This window comes from Bufo gargarizans, chromosome 3, assembly GCF_014858855.1.
Source record: "Bufo gargarizans isolate SCDJY-AF-19 chromosome 3, ASM1485885v1, whole genome shotgun sequence".
NCBI classification, from domain to species: domain Eukaryota; kingdom Metazoa; phylum Chordata; class Amphibia; order Anura; family Bufonidae; genus Bufo; species Bufo gargarizans.
Genome location: NC_058082.1, coordinates 15719057 through 15736448, shown reverse-complemented (window position 1 = coordinate 15736448; position 17392 = coordinate 15719057). Strand labels below are relative to the sequence as shown.

General features: G+C 46.4%; 1 protein-coding gene across 1 annotated transcript; it reads left to right on the top strand.

Moving 5' to 3' along the window:
- Nucleotides 1-526: 526 nt before the first annotated feature.
- On the top strand, nt 527-1477 carry LOC122931308 (olfactory receptor 52A1-like). Its single transcript, XM_044285373.1, has one exon. It carries the CDS (start codon nt 527-529, stop codon nt 1475-1477), a length of 951 nt encoding a protein of 316 aa, XP_044141308.1.
- Nucleotides 1478-17392: the final 15915 nt, after the last annotated feature.

Here is a 17392-nt window from a genome sequence, read left to right as displayed (position 1 = left end):
CTGGGAGTGAGATAGGAAAAACAGCAATACTGCCACTGTGTTTATACGTTATAAATGTTACGGTGTTAATTTTTTCGGCATAAATAACATAATTTATTCCCTGTCAGCGCTATTACTTTTTCATTGGTATCATTTTGGAGTAAATTACGCTTTTTTATCACTTGTTATTGCGTTTTTAGGTGGCAACTAAGAATTAGCAATTCTGTCATTTTTTTTTTTTTTACGGCGTTCACCATAGGGGATAATTTACATGATATTTATGTAGTCAAGGTCATTATGGATGCAGCGATACCAAACATATGGGGGAGGATTTTTTTAGCAATTTTTTTCATTAAATTGAAAAAAAGCATAATTTTTTTAATAGGATTTTTTTTTTTTTTTTTTTACTTTTTTTTACCACCTTATAGTCCCATAAGGGGGCTATAACAGACAGCTTTTTGATAGATTTTAAAATGCAATGTATTATCCCTATAGTGCATTGCATTTTAATGTCAGTGCTATTCATTTGCGGCAGGAACACTAGAAGATGATGAATGCCACCTTCTATCCCACCTACTTCATACTGGTTGGTATTCCGGGTCTAGAACACGGGAATATCTGGATCTCAATCCCTTTCTGTATCCTCTATATATTTGCTTTGCTGGGAAACATCATGGTGATGGTTGTCATCCTCACATCTCCAAGACTCCACCAGCCTATGTTTATATTCCTCTCCATGTTGGCATTTAATGATGGTCTTCTTTGTACAAGCTTTGCCCCTAAAATTTTGTCCATCTTCTGGTTTGATGCTAGAGCCATTAGCTTTAATGGGTGTCTTCTCCAGATGTTCTTCATTCACAGCTTCACCAGTATTGAATCTGGGTTCTTGCTTTCCATGGCGTATGACCGCTACATTGCCATATATAAGCCTCTCCGGTATAGCTCCATAATAACCACTAGATTGATAACCAGACTGGTCATTGTGTTTCTGGTCCGGGCAGTTTTTCTGGTCGGCCCTTGTCTTGTTCTGATCAAAAGGTTTCCTGCTTTCAAGACCAACATCATTGCACATTCCTACTGCGAGCACATGGCGGTGGTGAAGCTTGCGGCCGCTGATATCCGGGTGAACAGTATATATGGACTATTTGTGGCTTTCACCATTCTTGGTGTCGATTTGCTTTTCATCCTCCTATCGTATACCATGATTTTCAATGCCGTCTTCCGTCTTCCATCTAAAGACGCTCGTCTGAAAGCATTTAACACGTGTACCCCTCATATGTGCGTGTTCCTGAGCTTTTACTGCATGGCCATATTCTCTTTCTTATCCCACCGATATGGCAAGAAGATTCCTCCTTATGTCCATATTATCTTCTCTGACATCTATCTCTTGGTTCCACCCATGCTCAACCCACTTGTCTATGGGGTGAAAACGAACCTGATCCGCGAGGAAATTTGGAAAAGCCTAAAAAACGTTAAGATTAATTGTAGGACAAGCTAGGAATAGTGATGAGAAGAGAACCTGTCATAAGATCAGATAAATATGGTTCCCCGAACCCTGGTTTTAACACTCTGGAGGGTGGCATGGGACCAGTAACTTCTTCTTCTCTGAGTCCCAACCGTCAACAGTTCAGGAATTGTAAAGAAATGCAGTCATTTCAATAAAACTGTATTAAATGTATCAGTAAAATGTATACTGCATACAAAAACACGGAGATGGTAAAAGAGGACAACGTTTTCACTCTGAGCTTTACCATGACCAAAACTAGAAAATGATCTTTAAAATTCCAAGTTCATTTTTATCTTAGGACACATATAAAAAATTAAAATACAATCTCCTAACCATTTCCCGTGCACACTTTGTCATATCAATGCCATGACTATGTGTGCGATGTGCACGTGAAGCCGGTAGGTGATTGTATTTAATATAGCTATATGGGTCCAAAATAAACTTTTGGCAAACTACTGATTCCCCAGGATTTTTGATGTATTGCTACGTGTGGACCAGCCCTGCCGTTTCGAGCACTGCAATTTAGAGTTCATGGCCTTGGGTGAACTGATGGTTCTGCTTTTTACATCTAAGGCTACTTTCACATTAGTGCTTTCAATTCCGCTATTGAGATCCGTCATAGGATCTCAATAGCGGAAGAAGACACTTCATTTTTTGTCCCCATTCCATGTCAATGGAACAGACAAAGGCAAAATGGAACTGAACGAAATGCATTCCGTTTTGTTTGGTTGCATCCCCATCGCGGACAGAATAAAGTTTTTTCTGTTCGCAATGTGGTGTGTAGCAAGACGGATCCGTCCTGACACACCATGTAAGTCAATGTGGACAGATCCGTTTTCTCTGAAAACTGATCCATCCACCATTGATTTTTAATGGTGTTCAAGACGGATCTGTCATAGCTATAGAAGACGCAATACAACCGGATCAGTTCATGACGGATGCATGCGGTTGTATTATTGTAACGGAAATGTTTTTGCAGATCCATGACCGATCCGGAAAAAAACACTAATGTGAAAGTAGTTTAAAAACTGAGAATCCAGACAAAATAGTGAACATAGCTGCGCTCTCTCTTCAGTGCATCATAAGCACTTTATTCAACGGACAATGTTTCTTCTCAGACCATAGAGCATCTTTCCGAAGGACTCTGGTCTGAACTGAAAGGTCACATGGGGGAATAGAGTGATTCTTGTAAATCATGGAAGGTGGGTTGCAGTCATCATGTATGATCTCACTAGAAATAACATTATTTTTGATGGACTACCTCAGTTCTGTAGATACTTTTCTTTTTGATCTACAGGTGTATACAGGTCTACAACTCTGAATGAGACTACAAGTGGTCAGCCAACCACTGCAAATGAATTCCAGTGTAAAGTGAACATTATGGCAAATTAATTCCATTGGATTCAAGAACCAGACAGAGATCTTGGGGTGGCAAGTTAGGAGGTAGTGTTTATTGAGGATCTAGGACTAGAGATGGCCTTGCGGTTCGCCCAGCGGTCGTTTCGCAACGAACTTTCGCAAACATATGGCGATGACTGTTCTTTTACATTGTGAAAAACTTTGACCCATGACACATCCATCAGGTGGTACAGGACAGCCAATGGAGACGTTTCAGCACATGGACACACCCCCTACCTTATAAATAAACCTGATCTGGCCGCCATTCTACATTCAGTCTTTTGCCAGTGTAGGGAGAGGTTGCTGTGTGGAGCAGGGACAGGCTGTTAGGGACACCCAACGCTAGCTAATAGGGCCACAAAAGTCATTTTAAGGACTGGTATAGGTGTGCTATCGATAGGTGTGACATACAGAGGGGTGTAATATACTTATAATATACAGTCATGTGAAAAAATTAGGACACCCTTTGAAAGCATGTGGTTTTTTGTAACATTTTTAATAAAAGGTTATTTCATCTCCGTTTCAACAATACAGAGAGATTAAAGTAATCCGACTAAACAAAGAAAACTGAAGAAAAGTCTTTTCAAGATCTTCTGTAAATGTCATTCTACAAAAATGCCTATTCTAACTGAGGAAAAAGATAGGACACCCTCACATGTATTCCCTCTTAAATTGGCTCAGATCTCACACAGGTATATCACACCAGGTGCACATAATTAGTAGATCGTTACTCTGCATGTTGAATGAGGCTTGCCCTATTTAAACCTCAGACATTTAGTTTGGTGTGCTCCTGACTGTTGAAGTGAGAGTGAGCACCATGGTGAGAGCAAAAGAGCTGTCAGAGGACTTCAGAAAAAAGATTGTAGCAGCCTATGAGTCTGGGAAGGGATTTAAAAAGATCTCAAAAGATTTTGAAATCAGCCATTCCACTGTCCGGAAGATAGTCTACAAGTGGAGGGCTTTCAAAACAACTGCCAACATGCCCAGGACTGGTCGCCCCAGCAAGTTCACCCCAAGAGCAGACCGCAAGATGCTAAAAGAGGTCTCCAAAAACCCTAAAGTGTCATCTCGAGAACTACAGCAGGCTCTGGCTACTGTTGATGTAGAAGTACATGCCTCTACAATCAGAAAGAGACTGTACAAGTTTAACTTGCATGGGAGGTGTGCAAGGAGGAAACCTTTGCTTTCCAAGAGAAACATCGAGGCTAGACTGACATTTGCCAGAGATAAAGTTGACAAAGACCAGGACTTCTGGAATAATGTTCTTTGGACAGATGAGTCCAAAATTGAATTATTTGGACACAACAGCAGAGGACATGTTTGGCGTAAACCAAACACAGCATTCCAAGAAAAGAACCTCATACCAACTGTGAAGCATGGAGGTGGAAGTGTCATGGTTTGGGGCTGCTTTGCTGCAGCAGGACCTGGTCAGCTCACCATCATAGAATCCACGATGAATTCTACTGTGTATCAGAAGGTGCTTGAAGAACATGTGAGACCATCAGTTAGAAAATTAAAGCTGAAGCGGAACTGGACCATGCAACATGACAATGACCCAAAACATACTAGTAAATCAACCAAAGATTGGCTGAAAAAGAAGAAATGGAGAGTCCTGGAATGGCCAAGTCAAAGTCCAGATTTGAATCCCATTGAGATGCTGTGGGGTGACTTGAAAAGGGCTGTACGTGCAAGAAACCCCTCAAACATCTCACAGCTGAAAAAGTTCTGCATTGAGGAGTGGGGTAAAATTTCCTCAGACCGATGTCGAAGACTGGTAGATGGCTACAAGAACCGTCTCACTGCAGTTATTTCAGCCAAAGGAGGTAACACTCGCTATTAGGGGCAAGGGTGTCCTATCTTTTTCCTCAGTTAGAATAGGCATTTTTGTAGAATGACATTTACAGAAGATCTTGAAAAGACTTTTCTTCAGTTTTCTTTGTTTAGTCGGATTACTTTAATCTCTCTGTATTGTTGAAACGGAGATGAAATAACCTTTTATTAAAAATGTTACAAAAAACCACATGCTTTCAAAGGGTGTCCTAATTTTTTCACATGACTGTACTTTCTAACATAGATAGTATATTATACTGCATTTGCATTTTGCAGCAGTTGTGTGCGGTTCTGCTGCGATACTGCAGGTATATAGAGGGACAAACGCCATTGAAATAATTAATTGCAACGGGTGTAATATACCTGTTGCCCCCCAAAAAACTGATTGAGGCCTACGATACACCTGCTTCCACAAAATATTGATTAAGGGGTTCTATATACCTGCTTTCACAATATATTGATTGAGGCCTGCGACACCAGCTTCCACCAAATATTGATTAAGGGGTTTGATATACCAGCTTCCAGCAAATACTCATTAGGGGTTCTATATACCTGATAGAGGGGATTGATATACTGGCTTCCAACAAATATTGATTGAGGCCTGCGATACAACAGCTTCCACCAAATATTGATTAAGGGGTTTGATATACCTGCTTCCACCAAATATTGATTGAAGCCTGTGATATACCTTCTTCCACAAATACTGCTCTTCTATAGGGACTTTGGCACAGGGTCATTTTAAAAATGACAGGCAGAGGAAGAGGCAGGCCGTTCCACAGGGGTGGTAGGAATCGGGCAGGTGCACCAGGCCGGAGCCTAAGTGGGAAGTTGGAGAAGGCGCATGCGATTACGTCAAAGGATGCACCAGAGTTGGATGAGTGGCTAACTTAGCCTTCCGCTTCTGCACCCTCCTCATCCTCTGTATCTGCACCCTCCTCATCCTCTGTATCTGCACCCTCCTCGCTCTCTGCTGTGTGCATCCCCAAAGACACCACCACCACCATAGCCCCTCCACTTGAGTCATAGAAATTATTTTCCCATCTATTCCCAGACCTTACCCATGCACAGCCATTCTTGACATCGGATCAGGAGGAGGAGGTAGCAACAGTCGACACCTTGCAGTCTAACGACAGTACCCAGATCAGCCCAAGGAGGTTGGTCCCCGCTGTTGCTGCCTACTCCGAGATCTGTAATGCAAGTGGTGGTAAAGGTGACGATGATGACGTGTCGATGGATCTTACGTGGGTGCCCACAAGAGAGAAGGAGGAGGGAAGTTCAGAGGGAGAGACGGAGCAGCAGATAGTGAGGAGAAGGAGGAGAAGCAGGCAGAACTTACAGTGCACAGGAGGCAAAAAGCAGACTGCAAATGTATCAGGAGCGAGCCATCCACCATGCACGGTCACATCTTGCGCTCCCAGGATGCCGACACATGGCTCCGCAGTGTGGGCTTTTTGTAACGTGTCAGCTGATGACAATAGTGTTGCCATCTGCAGCCTGTGCTGTCAACGCATAAGTCGCGGTAAGCCCAACACTCACCTAGGGACGACCGCCTTAAAGGGGTTGTCCGGGACCAAATGTTTTAAAAAAAAACACGTTTACTCACAATGTACATCTAAGTAAAGGCCTCCATACATTTTCAGCTATTTTTGCAACTTCTATGTGGCTCCAACGGTCCCCCACTCATTGTTTATATATCTGTTTATCTTTACCTGACTTCCGGCTGCACTGCCCTGTGGGTCCTGGGGCAGCACAGTATCAGGTGGTTACAGCTGTCTCTCTGCTCCCTCATCAATATTCACCTCAATTCATTCTGCAGCTCACCGGACTGGAGGGGCGGAGCTGAGCTGGTTAAGGGGCGGGGCTTAGTGGGATGTCGGGCAGCCGCTGTAACTCCGCCCCTCATCCATATTCACCTCGATTCATTTGCTGCCAGTGACGTCACCGGGCTCCCTGAGCAGCGGAAGAGGAAGCTTTGCTTGCCTGCAAGGGACCCGGTACGTCACTGAGGAGAAGAAAACAGTAACTTCCGGCCACGAATTTCAAAGATGAAAACGGGGCTGCAGAAATCTGTGCCAAAGGTACTACCTGCTTGTATGTAATGTGTATGCCACACTTGTACTATTAGAGTAATGTCCCCAATCCCGGACAACCCCTTTAAGAAGGCACCTGGCCTCCCATCACCGGGCCCAGTGGGAGAAACACCGTCAGAACCCACAAAGCCACACTCCTGGCACTCCACATCCTGCCTCTTCTCCTTCTCCTCTATCCTCCCATGGAATGCATACAGGCCTGCCTCTTCTTCTCTTTCTCCTACTCCTCCTAGGCTGACTCCTCCTTTTCCACTGCTACCGCTACTTCCGCTGCGCCCCCCAAGCTCCCAGAACCGTTTTGACGTTACCAGGTGAGACGTTGCCATGCTGCGCTGCAGCTGTTGTGCCTGGAAGCAAAGAGCCACACCGGTCCTGCACTGCTTTCAGCTCTGTGGTCACAGGCCGATCAGTGGCTAACCTCACTCAATTTGACAGTTGGTAAAGTGGTGTGCGACAACGGTGCCAATCTGCTGAGTGCGCTGAAATAGGGCAAAATAACACACTTGCCATGCATGGCACACGTCCTGAACTTAGTCGTGCAGTGATTCGTTGACAAATACCCCGGGTCCAGGACATCTTGCGGCAGTCCAGGAAAATCTCTGGCCATTTTAGAAGATCTTACACGGCCATGGCTCGCCTTGCGGACGTTCAGCTTGGTTTCTTTTCACCATGCCAGTGGCTGCTCATGCTCGACGCATGCAGACTTCTGCGGCCATTTGATGAGATCACAAACTGGTCAGTCACAGCCAGGGCGCCATCAGTAAAATCGTACCTCACACCTTCTATCTGGAGCATGCGTTGCGTCGTTTCATTGATCAAGCCGTCGAGGAGCAGGAGCTGGAAGATGAGGAAGTCGCAATGCTGAATGAATTCCCAGGAAGGGTACTCCATCTGAGACAAGTCAGCAGGTGTCACAGTAGGTGAGGGAAGGGAAGCAAAGCAAATACAACAAAACACCAGGCTAGGCCCCAAAGCTAGGGAACAGGGAAAGGTCACCACCGGACAATCCCTGAGCCTTTCCCTGACTGCTGACAACATGAGCAAATCCTTAAGGTGGAAGTGCTCATGCACTGGAACCTAAGCTTAAATATTCCAATAGTCTGAGACTATAATTTCCTGTCACACTTATTTTAGCCAGTAACTCAATAGGGTATATATCTGATTGGTATAATACTCTTATCTGTAAACCTCACTATGGCTTTACAGCCTCGGTAACTGCACTATCCCTCAGATGTGTGCGGCGTCTGCAGATCGCCTCACTACTTTTCCATTTTATGCCCTGCCATAATTTTTTTTAAGTGTTTAAAGACGCAGCTCCCCCAGTGTTTAAAGAGCTGCGTCTTTAAACACTTTTAAAAAGAAACAGCCTTGTCATCATCGCTTGCCGGACCTGCGGCAACGCTGCAAGAGGAGTATGAGGAAGAGGAGTCAGAGGAGGAATGTGGCTTTGAGGAGGAGGAAGACCAACCACAGCAGGCATCCCAGGGTGCTCGTTGTTGTCACCTATCTGGAATCCGTGGTCTTGTACGTGGCTGGGGGGAAGAACAGACCGTCAATGACATCAGAGAGGACGAGGAACGGGAAATGAGTAGCTCGGCATCTATCACAGCTGAGGATGGGGGAAATCCTCAGACGTGCGGTGAAGGAAGATGTCCAGTCGCTACTCGCCAGGAACACAGAATTAGGGAGCAGGTCACCTCCTGTTGCGTCCCTAACGCTGACCCTGTCTCCTACCTGCATGGGCCGACCTTGATGGTAGGAGGACCCATGCGCAGGAACCTCAGAGCCCTGACTTACCCTCCATACGGTCCCTGGGCTAAGGAGCAGGGTAAGACAACCCACTCCTCCTAGGAACGGAGGAGCAGGAGTCTCACTGGCCAAGCAGCATGAAGATGGGGGTACATAAACAGGACTATGGATAATATAGGTGAACCCTAACAGTTCCACACAAACCTGTCTCAGCCTTGCTGACTGGAACCCGTGCTAACGCTGTCCACACAGACAAAGGTAAACAGCACACACATGAAGACACACAGGGACCAGGACATCCATAGCTGCACAAAAACCAAAGACACAGGACATCAACAACAAATCACGCAATAATAACTTATGACCGGAAAGGTGGCCCTTACAAGGAGATAGAAATCACAGGAGGCTGCTACAGCAAAGCATGACTGAAGCAACCTACTGAGCCATGCCAAAGACAGAAGCTATATAGGCCTAAGTGGCCACACCCACCAGTCAGACACACCCAGTGACATCACACACACTGGGAAGAGAGTTAACCCTTCCAGCACCACAGGAAAGGGAAAAGACCAACTTAAAGGAACAGTGTCCAAACACAACAAACACACTGTGGTTGTTGCCGCAGGCAACGACATGGGTGGCAACCGTGTCCTGGGAGTCAGCCCAAAGGCCGGGACACTGCCACCACATGTACACAACACCAAACGTTGCCACGGGCAACCACAGTGCAGGAAAGGTGTCAGTGCACACCACAAAATACACAGAGTGCACACAGACAAACAACGGTGCATACATACACGCACACAAACTCCAAAGGGACCGCACACATACCTGTTGTCTGCGGCAACTGCACTTGAGACAAGTAACATCATGCCTCAAGCTGCGGTTGAAACAACAACCCAAACCGCGGGCAACAGTATGCGGCTCCCAAGGAGTCACGGCCAAAACCGTGGCCGTGACAGCATCCAACCTTGTGCAAATGGGGTCATGTCTGTTAAGGGACCCTCGTATAAAAAGGATGAAGGAGAACGACCTGTACTGGGTGGCCACACCCGGTATAAGCAGAAAGTGCCTGAAATGTTACCAAATTACCGGAAGTCAGAAAGGATGCAGCAGTTAAAAACCAAACTAAAGAATATGCTTTACACAGCTTATAAGGGGGATGTCACAGCACAACGGGAATCTAACAGGGGAAGAGGGGAAAGTAATCCTCCTCCTACCACGACCACGGCGGCAAGGACAGGGCGCTTTACAGACGTGTTGTTGATGGAGGACATGCAGAGCTTTTTTAGTCCTACACATCGCGACAGCCCTTCGGGGTCCACCCTCAGAGAACAACTCGACCGACAGGTGGCAGACTACCTCGCCTTAACTGCAGATATCGACACTCTGAGGAGCGATGAACCCCTTGACTACTGGGTGTGCAGGCTTGACCTGTGGCCTGAGCTATCCCAGTTTGCGATAGAACTTCTGGCCTGCCCCGCTTCAAGTGTCCTGTCAGAAAGGACCTTCAGTGCAGCAGGAGGCATTGTCACTGACAAAAGAAGTCGTCAAAAAAGTGTTGATTACCTCACCTTCATTAAGATGAATGAGGCATGGACCCCGAAGGGACTGACAGTGGGGGATACGTTTGACTAACAAAAGGCCTGATGACATGTCTTGGCCTCATAATGGTTCCCACGCTGCTGTATTTAATGTCTGCATACCGGATGACTTTCGTGAATTCTCCGCCACCAACTAGGGTTCAAGCCGCAATGTTTTAGTCACCTTTCTGCCTGGAAAACATCGATTTTTCCAGCCGCTGCTACAACAGCGGCTGCAACAATAACATTGTTTTTGTGTACATGCCTCATTTTTCTGGCCTCTGGTGCTGCACTGTGGCTGCAAAAACAAAACAAAAAAAAGGCACATACAAGTGTCAATTCCCCTTCGTGATCGGTACCTTGTTGTGGTGAAGGGGCTTGTGTATCACAATGAAGCGATCAGCACCTCTATGAGTGTGTTGGCAATGTTGCCACACCCCAGATAAGGCCGTTGCTACATTATGATCAGACCAAAAGCGATCGGGACGGCTGGATGTTTTCATAGAAAAAACTAAATTTTTTTATTTATCTTTTTTTAAGTTGTATGGGTGGGTTTTTAAAACATAAAATAAAAAAAATCATAATAAAGTCTCTTAATAGTTTATTAGGAATAATGCAGACAATTTAAAAAATCCCCAACAATTCCAATACAAAGCAAGTACAGAGCTCAGAACTAAATTATTCCAGGATGTCGTAATGGTTCGTTAATTCGACAATGGTTTATCAATTCGACACATGTCCCCGGATAGGGGATGTAACAGGGATTAAACTGATAGGAATAGTACTAGTTAAGACACCACTCATATAGGGTGTCACAGAACATTGCTCCGTGCACGCGCAGTGCCCCAACTTGGGAGTAAGAGGACCGACCAAGCTGCTTTTTCCATCTCCCGGTTCCTAAAATCAATTCAGTTTGGTGGATCAGAGTTTGGTCTGTCACTGTGAAGGCAGTCGAAGGTACCCGGCCTAAATTTTTTTTCACAAAAGGCAATCCCTGATATGGGACGTAACAGGGATTAAACTGATGAGAATAGTACTACAGAAAATAGCACTCATATCGGGTGTGACAGTAAATTGCGCGGCGCAGACACAGTGACCGCGGCGTGGATTCAAACAAAGGGGAGGGAGCCAGCGTTTCTTTAACCATCTCCCCGTTCGAAAAATCTATTCAATAAATGGACCCCAGATTGGGGACGTAACTGGGATTAAACTGATGAGAATAGTACTACAGAAAATACCACTCATATCGGGTGGGACAGTAAATTGCACAGCGCAGACGCAGTGACCGTGGATTCAAACAAAGGGGAGGGAGCCAGCGTTTTTTTAACCATCTCCCCATTTGAAAAATCAATTCAATTCACCTTTCGGGGACCCTTGGTGTTGTACGTGGCTGGTGGAGGAAGAAACCTTCAATGACATCAACGGGACATGGCTAGCTTGGTATCCAACCTTGTGCAAATGGGAAGTTTGCGGTTGGGCAAATGGACTGTTTGCGGTTGTTTGCGGTGCGTTAAACAGGGAGTTTGGTCTGTCAATGTCTGTGAAGCGGGCGTAACCCTTACACTACCTGATCGATACAACATCATACCTGATCGTATAGACACACTGGATGTTTTAAACCACATTGTGAAAAAAAAATTTGGATTGTTAGGTGATTTATGCCCTTTATGGATTAAAATCCAACTCTGCGTCAACTATGTAATTTTCCATGGGAGTTTTGCCATGGATCCCCCTCCGGCATGCCACAGTCCAGGTGTTAGTCCCCTTGAAACAACTTTTCCATCACTATTGTGCCCAGAAAGAGTCCCTGTGGGTTTTAAAATTCACCTGCCCATTGAAGTCAATGGCCGTTTGCCCGGTTCGCCCGTTTGCAAACATTTGGGAAAATTTGCGTTCGCTGTTCGTGAACGGAAAATTTTATGTTCGCGACATCTCTACCTACAACTACTGGGTGTCCAAAAGCTGGACACGTGGCATGAACTGGCGCTTTACGCTTTGGAGGTGCTGGCCTGCCCTGCCGCCAGCGTTTTGTCAGAGCGGGTATTTAGTGCTGCTGGTGGCATTCTGACAGATAAGTGTATCCGCCTGTCAACTGAGAATGCTGACCGGTTGACTCTTATCAGAATGAACAAGGCCTGGCTTGCCCCTGACTTCTCTACTCCACCAGAGTAAAGCGGATGAACATAAAGGCACTTTACATGTGGCTTTTATGGTGTATTGAACACACTGTATTCCCATGCAGCCCTTCCACCACAAAAAAGGGTATATGGTTCAATCTCCGTTTTCTCGTCCTCCTCCTTCATCATATCAACATGCTTATTAGGCTGCCCTCGCCCCTAATTTTTTAGATGGTCAGATCAGCAGCAGACCCTCACCCCTAATTTTTTATATGGTCAGTTCAGCAGCAGGCCCTCGCCCCTAATGTTTTAGATGGTCAGCTCAGCAGCAGACCCTCACCCCTAATTTTTTATATGGTCAGTTCAGCAGCAGGCCCTCGCCCCTAATGTTTTAGAGGGTCAGCTCAGCAGCAGACACTCACCTCTAATTTTTTAGATGGTCAGATCAGTAGCAGGCCCTCGCCCCTAATGTTTTACAGGTTCAACAGCAGGCCCTTGCTCCTAATGTTTTCGAGGGTCACCAGCAGGCCATCAACTGTAATTTTTCAAGGGTATATATGATGCCCTCCTTTATGTGTAATAAAGAGTGTATTGGAGTGCCGGTTCCTTGTAGTTTTTGGCAGCCCTTTCCCTTAGTGCATAGGCTTTATGAGTGTAGGAGTCCCACTACCTGAACAATTGTACCACAATGTGAATGAGGCCCTCCATTATGTGGTATACAGGTTGTATCGGAGTGTCTCTTCCTTGTAACTTTTAGCAGCACTTGCAAATATACAATAAATATACAGGAAAGAATGTTTCCTAACAATTTTTCCTCTAAAATCGATTTTATCTTTGGGTTTGTGCGTATTATTGTCAGTCTATAAAAGTGGCGCACTACTTGGACAACATCGTTCCCAGTAGCGACCTGGGAGTTCAAGATGCATCCAGACGTCCTCCCCATGCTGTTCCCGAACCATTTTGTTTCCATCAATTTCTGACCTTTTCCTGTGAACCAGACACCCACCCCTCTTCAGAGCAGGGGGTGACTGGTTTATTTCTCTGGTTCTCCCATTGACTTCCATTGTGCTCTGGTGCTCGATCAACACTAGTCACTGTTTATTTTGCCCTTCTTCTGATCGGTCAGAACAATAACCCCTAAAAAAACGGATCCTTTCTGTTGAGCATCCGCCTTCACTCGGTCAGCATTTGGTCAGTAATCCATCAGTATTGCTAATGCCCAAAAAAACCAGGAGTGAACCCAAAACAGAGATGACAGGTGGATGGAATATTTGCATGTTTTGTACCCACTCCTTCTTTTGGCTACCAAATAACAAGCCAATTCTGATGGGACCATATGGGCCTTACACTTTCTACACAGACAGGATCCATTGTGCATCTCATTTTATTTTATTTTTTTGACAGACCAGAAAAAGGGTCAAATAAATGATGATGTCGGCCAGGCCGAAAGGAAAAATAGTGGGGGAGGGTGGGAACAGCATGAGACGTTTGCAGAGTGGCCGTATGACATACTTGGGAGGTGAAAGCAGCATGAGGAGACCACAGAGTGGCCCAATGACAGAGTCTGGAGGTAGTGGCAGCATCTGGAGGAGGCCACAGAGTGGCTTTCATAATCAGTGTGGGGGTAAACTCCACACTGAACACAGGAGGGAAGGGGAACAGTAACTGGGCCTGGAAACTTGGTATGGAACAGGTTTTCTCCTAAACAACCCCAATCTGGGCCCTAACTACCTAACAATATGAATAGACCTTGAAGGTAGGAATATTCATATGCAGTATACCTAGGCACTAATTTCCCTATAATGCCCTGGAATAAGGTTAGGACCAGAGACAACCCATTCCTTCCCATATGGACGAATAGAAGTCTCTGTCTCAGGCCTAAATACAAACAACAGGGAATATAACAAACACAATACAATAAGAAAGGACAAGACTTATGTTAAAGTAGAAAACTGGCAACTCCAGAAGCACCACAGAGTACAACCGACCAGCTATTAAGAAGACAGGAAGAAAATCTATAAACCGCGGCTACTTATGGGGAAGGTAAATTAGCAACAAGCAACACCTGAAGCAAGGGGTGTGGAATTCATTAAAACAAAGACTCAATAAGATCCACAAGTAACTTGTCAATTTAACCCACGTGTTGCCAGTCTCTCTAATCTCCTGGTACCTGCCAAGGCAACGTCCGTGACAGTGGAACAATGACAGTGTGGAGGTGACAGCAGCAGCATTGGGAGGAGGCCACAGAGTGGCACAATAACAGAGTGTGGAGGTGGTAGCAGCATCAGGAGGAGGCCACAGTATGGCACAATTACAACATGTGGAGGTGGCAGCAGCATCATCAGGAGGCCACAGAGTGGCACAATGCCAGAGTGAGGAGGTGGCGGCAGCAGCAGTATCAGGAGGAGGCCACAGAGTGGCACAATCACAGTCTGGAGGTGGCAGCAGCAGCATCTGGAGACCAGAGAGGGGCACAATGATAGAGTGTGGAGGTGGCAGCAGCAGCATCAGGAGGAGGCCATAGGGTGGCACAGTGACAGTGTGGAGGTGGCAGCAGCATCAGGAGACCACAAAGTGACTCGTTGACAGAGTGGGGAGGTGGGTGGCAATACCAGTACCAGCTGAAGATTGTGGGTGAAAGAAGGAGCACTTGGCACCAGATGTGTGGCATCAGATGGGTGGCATCAGATGGGTGGCAGCATTAGAATAGTAGCTGAGGCAGGTAGCCAGAAGAAACCGGTCTCTTTTGTCAAAGTGTTGGTTTGGTACCATGGATGATCTAGTCTGATGTATCAGGCATTGGTGGGTGGAAATCCTGGCTGATCCACACCTGATTCATCTTGACAAAGGTCAGTCTCTCCACATTTTGGGTTGACAGGCGAGTTCTTCTTGGGTTAAGTATGGCCCCTGCCGCACTAAAAACCCACTCTGATGCCACACTATTGGCCGGGCAGGGCAGCTTTTCCAGGGCAAACTCTGCCAGTTGCGGCCACAAATCTAGTTTGGCTGCCCAGTAGTCCAGCAGATCTTCAATGTGGGGTGGTAGGGTGCTGTCAAAGCATGCCACCACCTGCTGGTTCAGGTCCCGCTCCAGGTCTAGCTGCTGTTGTTGAGTAGTTTCTTCACTTGGTGGGTGAAGAAAGCTGCTCATTAGTGACTCTATCAGAACCAGATTGGTATGCACTTCACATGCGAATCGCATCCCAATACACTACCTTTCCTGGATATAAAAATCTCCAGGAATAACAGGGGTGAACTGGACACTTCAATTTTTAGAAAAGCCAGCTCCACAAATTCCCTCCTGAGGTGGGAAAGCAACCACCCGCTCCCACTCAGGAGAGGGATCCCTAGGGGCCAATATCTACGTCTTAGACGTAACTGTTCAGACACACATGACTTCGTCACACAGGCAGCAGATTTGAGGAGGAGGTTCCTGTCAAGGGGGTATCCCGATTACGTCTTGAGGTCTGCGTACCAGACAGCGCTATCCCGCCCAAGATCCTCCCTCTTGACTCCAAATCAGTCTTCCACCCCTCAGGTGAAAACTCTGAGAATCATCACAAACTTTGATAGAGGGTCTAAACAAGTCAAGCACATCATACAAAGCCATTGGGAGGTCCTCAAAATGGACCCGGACCTGAAAGACGTGCTTGGTGACCAACCGCAAATTACATATAGAAGGGGACCCAATTTGCGCGACAAACTGGTGCACAGCCAATATGCACCCAACCGCGCAAATTCCACTTGGTTGCGGTCCAAAGTTGTGGGTAGCCACAGATGTGGTAACTGTGTAGCATGCAGATATATACAAACTACAAAAACCTTTGTAAGCCATGTTACAGGGAAACAATACTCCATCCCACATTTCATTAACTGTAAATCCAGAGGGATTGTATACCGTATCCAGTGCGAATGTGGGATGGAGTATATAGGGAAGACTATACGAGAATTTAGGAGGAGGATAGGGGAACACCTGGGGGACATCTCTCATAAAAGGGACACCCCATTATCCAAACACGTACATACCATCCATAATGGCAGTGCCTCTTTGAGATTTATGGGCATCGACCTGGTGAAGTCTCCTCCCAGAGGGGGCGACTGGGACAGGCTCCTCCTCCAGCGCGAATCACGCTGGATCTTTTGCCTAAAAACCTCTGCACCCCGCGGCCTTAATGAAAGGTTGGACTATGGGTGTTTCATCTAATTGAATGTTGGGATGGACCCATGTAAAACATCCAGGTTCTCCTCCAATAATCCTCTCCCCCCCCCCCCCCCCCCCCCTTTGACATTTGGTGTACCATGCAGCAGTTCATGCGATCATCCCTGGTCGCCATAACCCTGCAGGAAATACTAGTTCATCTTGCTGTGATTTTGTGTTACAGCGTCATTATGGACGCATCTATCAGGAAGCGCTCCATAAGGTTGCCGATCTGTTGATCTAATCTCCTAGGCAACCCTCCCTCCGCATTACCTCTATCTTGACTGGGACTGGCCGCCGCTATCACGTGATGCCGGCGCCGGCCTCTGACGTTTTTTCGCCGCGCATGACGAATTTTCGCGCTGCGCATGCGCATGACGTCAGACGCCGGCGTGGACGATCGCAGGGCGGTCCGACCAATAGAGGCGCGGATGGGCTTAATTTAAACCCCATGCAGGTATGTATCGACGTGGCTGGTAGATGTAGAGGAACCCCTGAAGTTAGAGGGACATCACCTTTAGTGAGGACCACCGTATCCCACACACCAACGAGCAGTGGACTATCTTTTTCCCTGCGGCTTGGCACTCCAACACCAGGGGTGTCATTATATTGGCTCCTATTCTATTTTATTTATAGGAGCCTTCTTCATCCCCATTTTTTCATTGATTTGACCACAAGGTGTCTCTTTTTTGCCACTTGTGGTCACATATGGTATATGCTATTTTTCCGCGTACCAATTTCCCCTGAGGAGTCGATAGGACAGAAACGGGCCACGTCGGGAGGTCTGAAGAAAATTGCATTTTTATAGTGCCAGGATCAGGTCCATAACCAGGGACAGGTATCCGGACGGGGCGTCCTGAAAAGGGCGAACTCTGTTTAGATAGGCAGTATGGGAGCAGCCCCCTTCCCCCGTTTGTAAGGGTGAGATAGGGTACAGGAATACC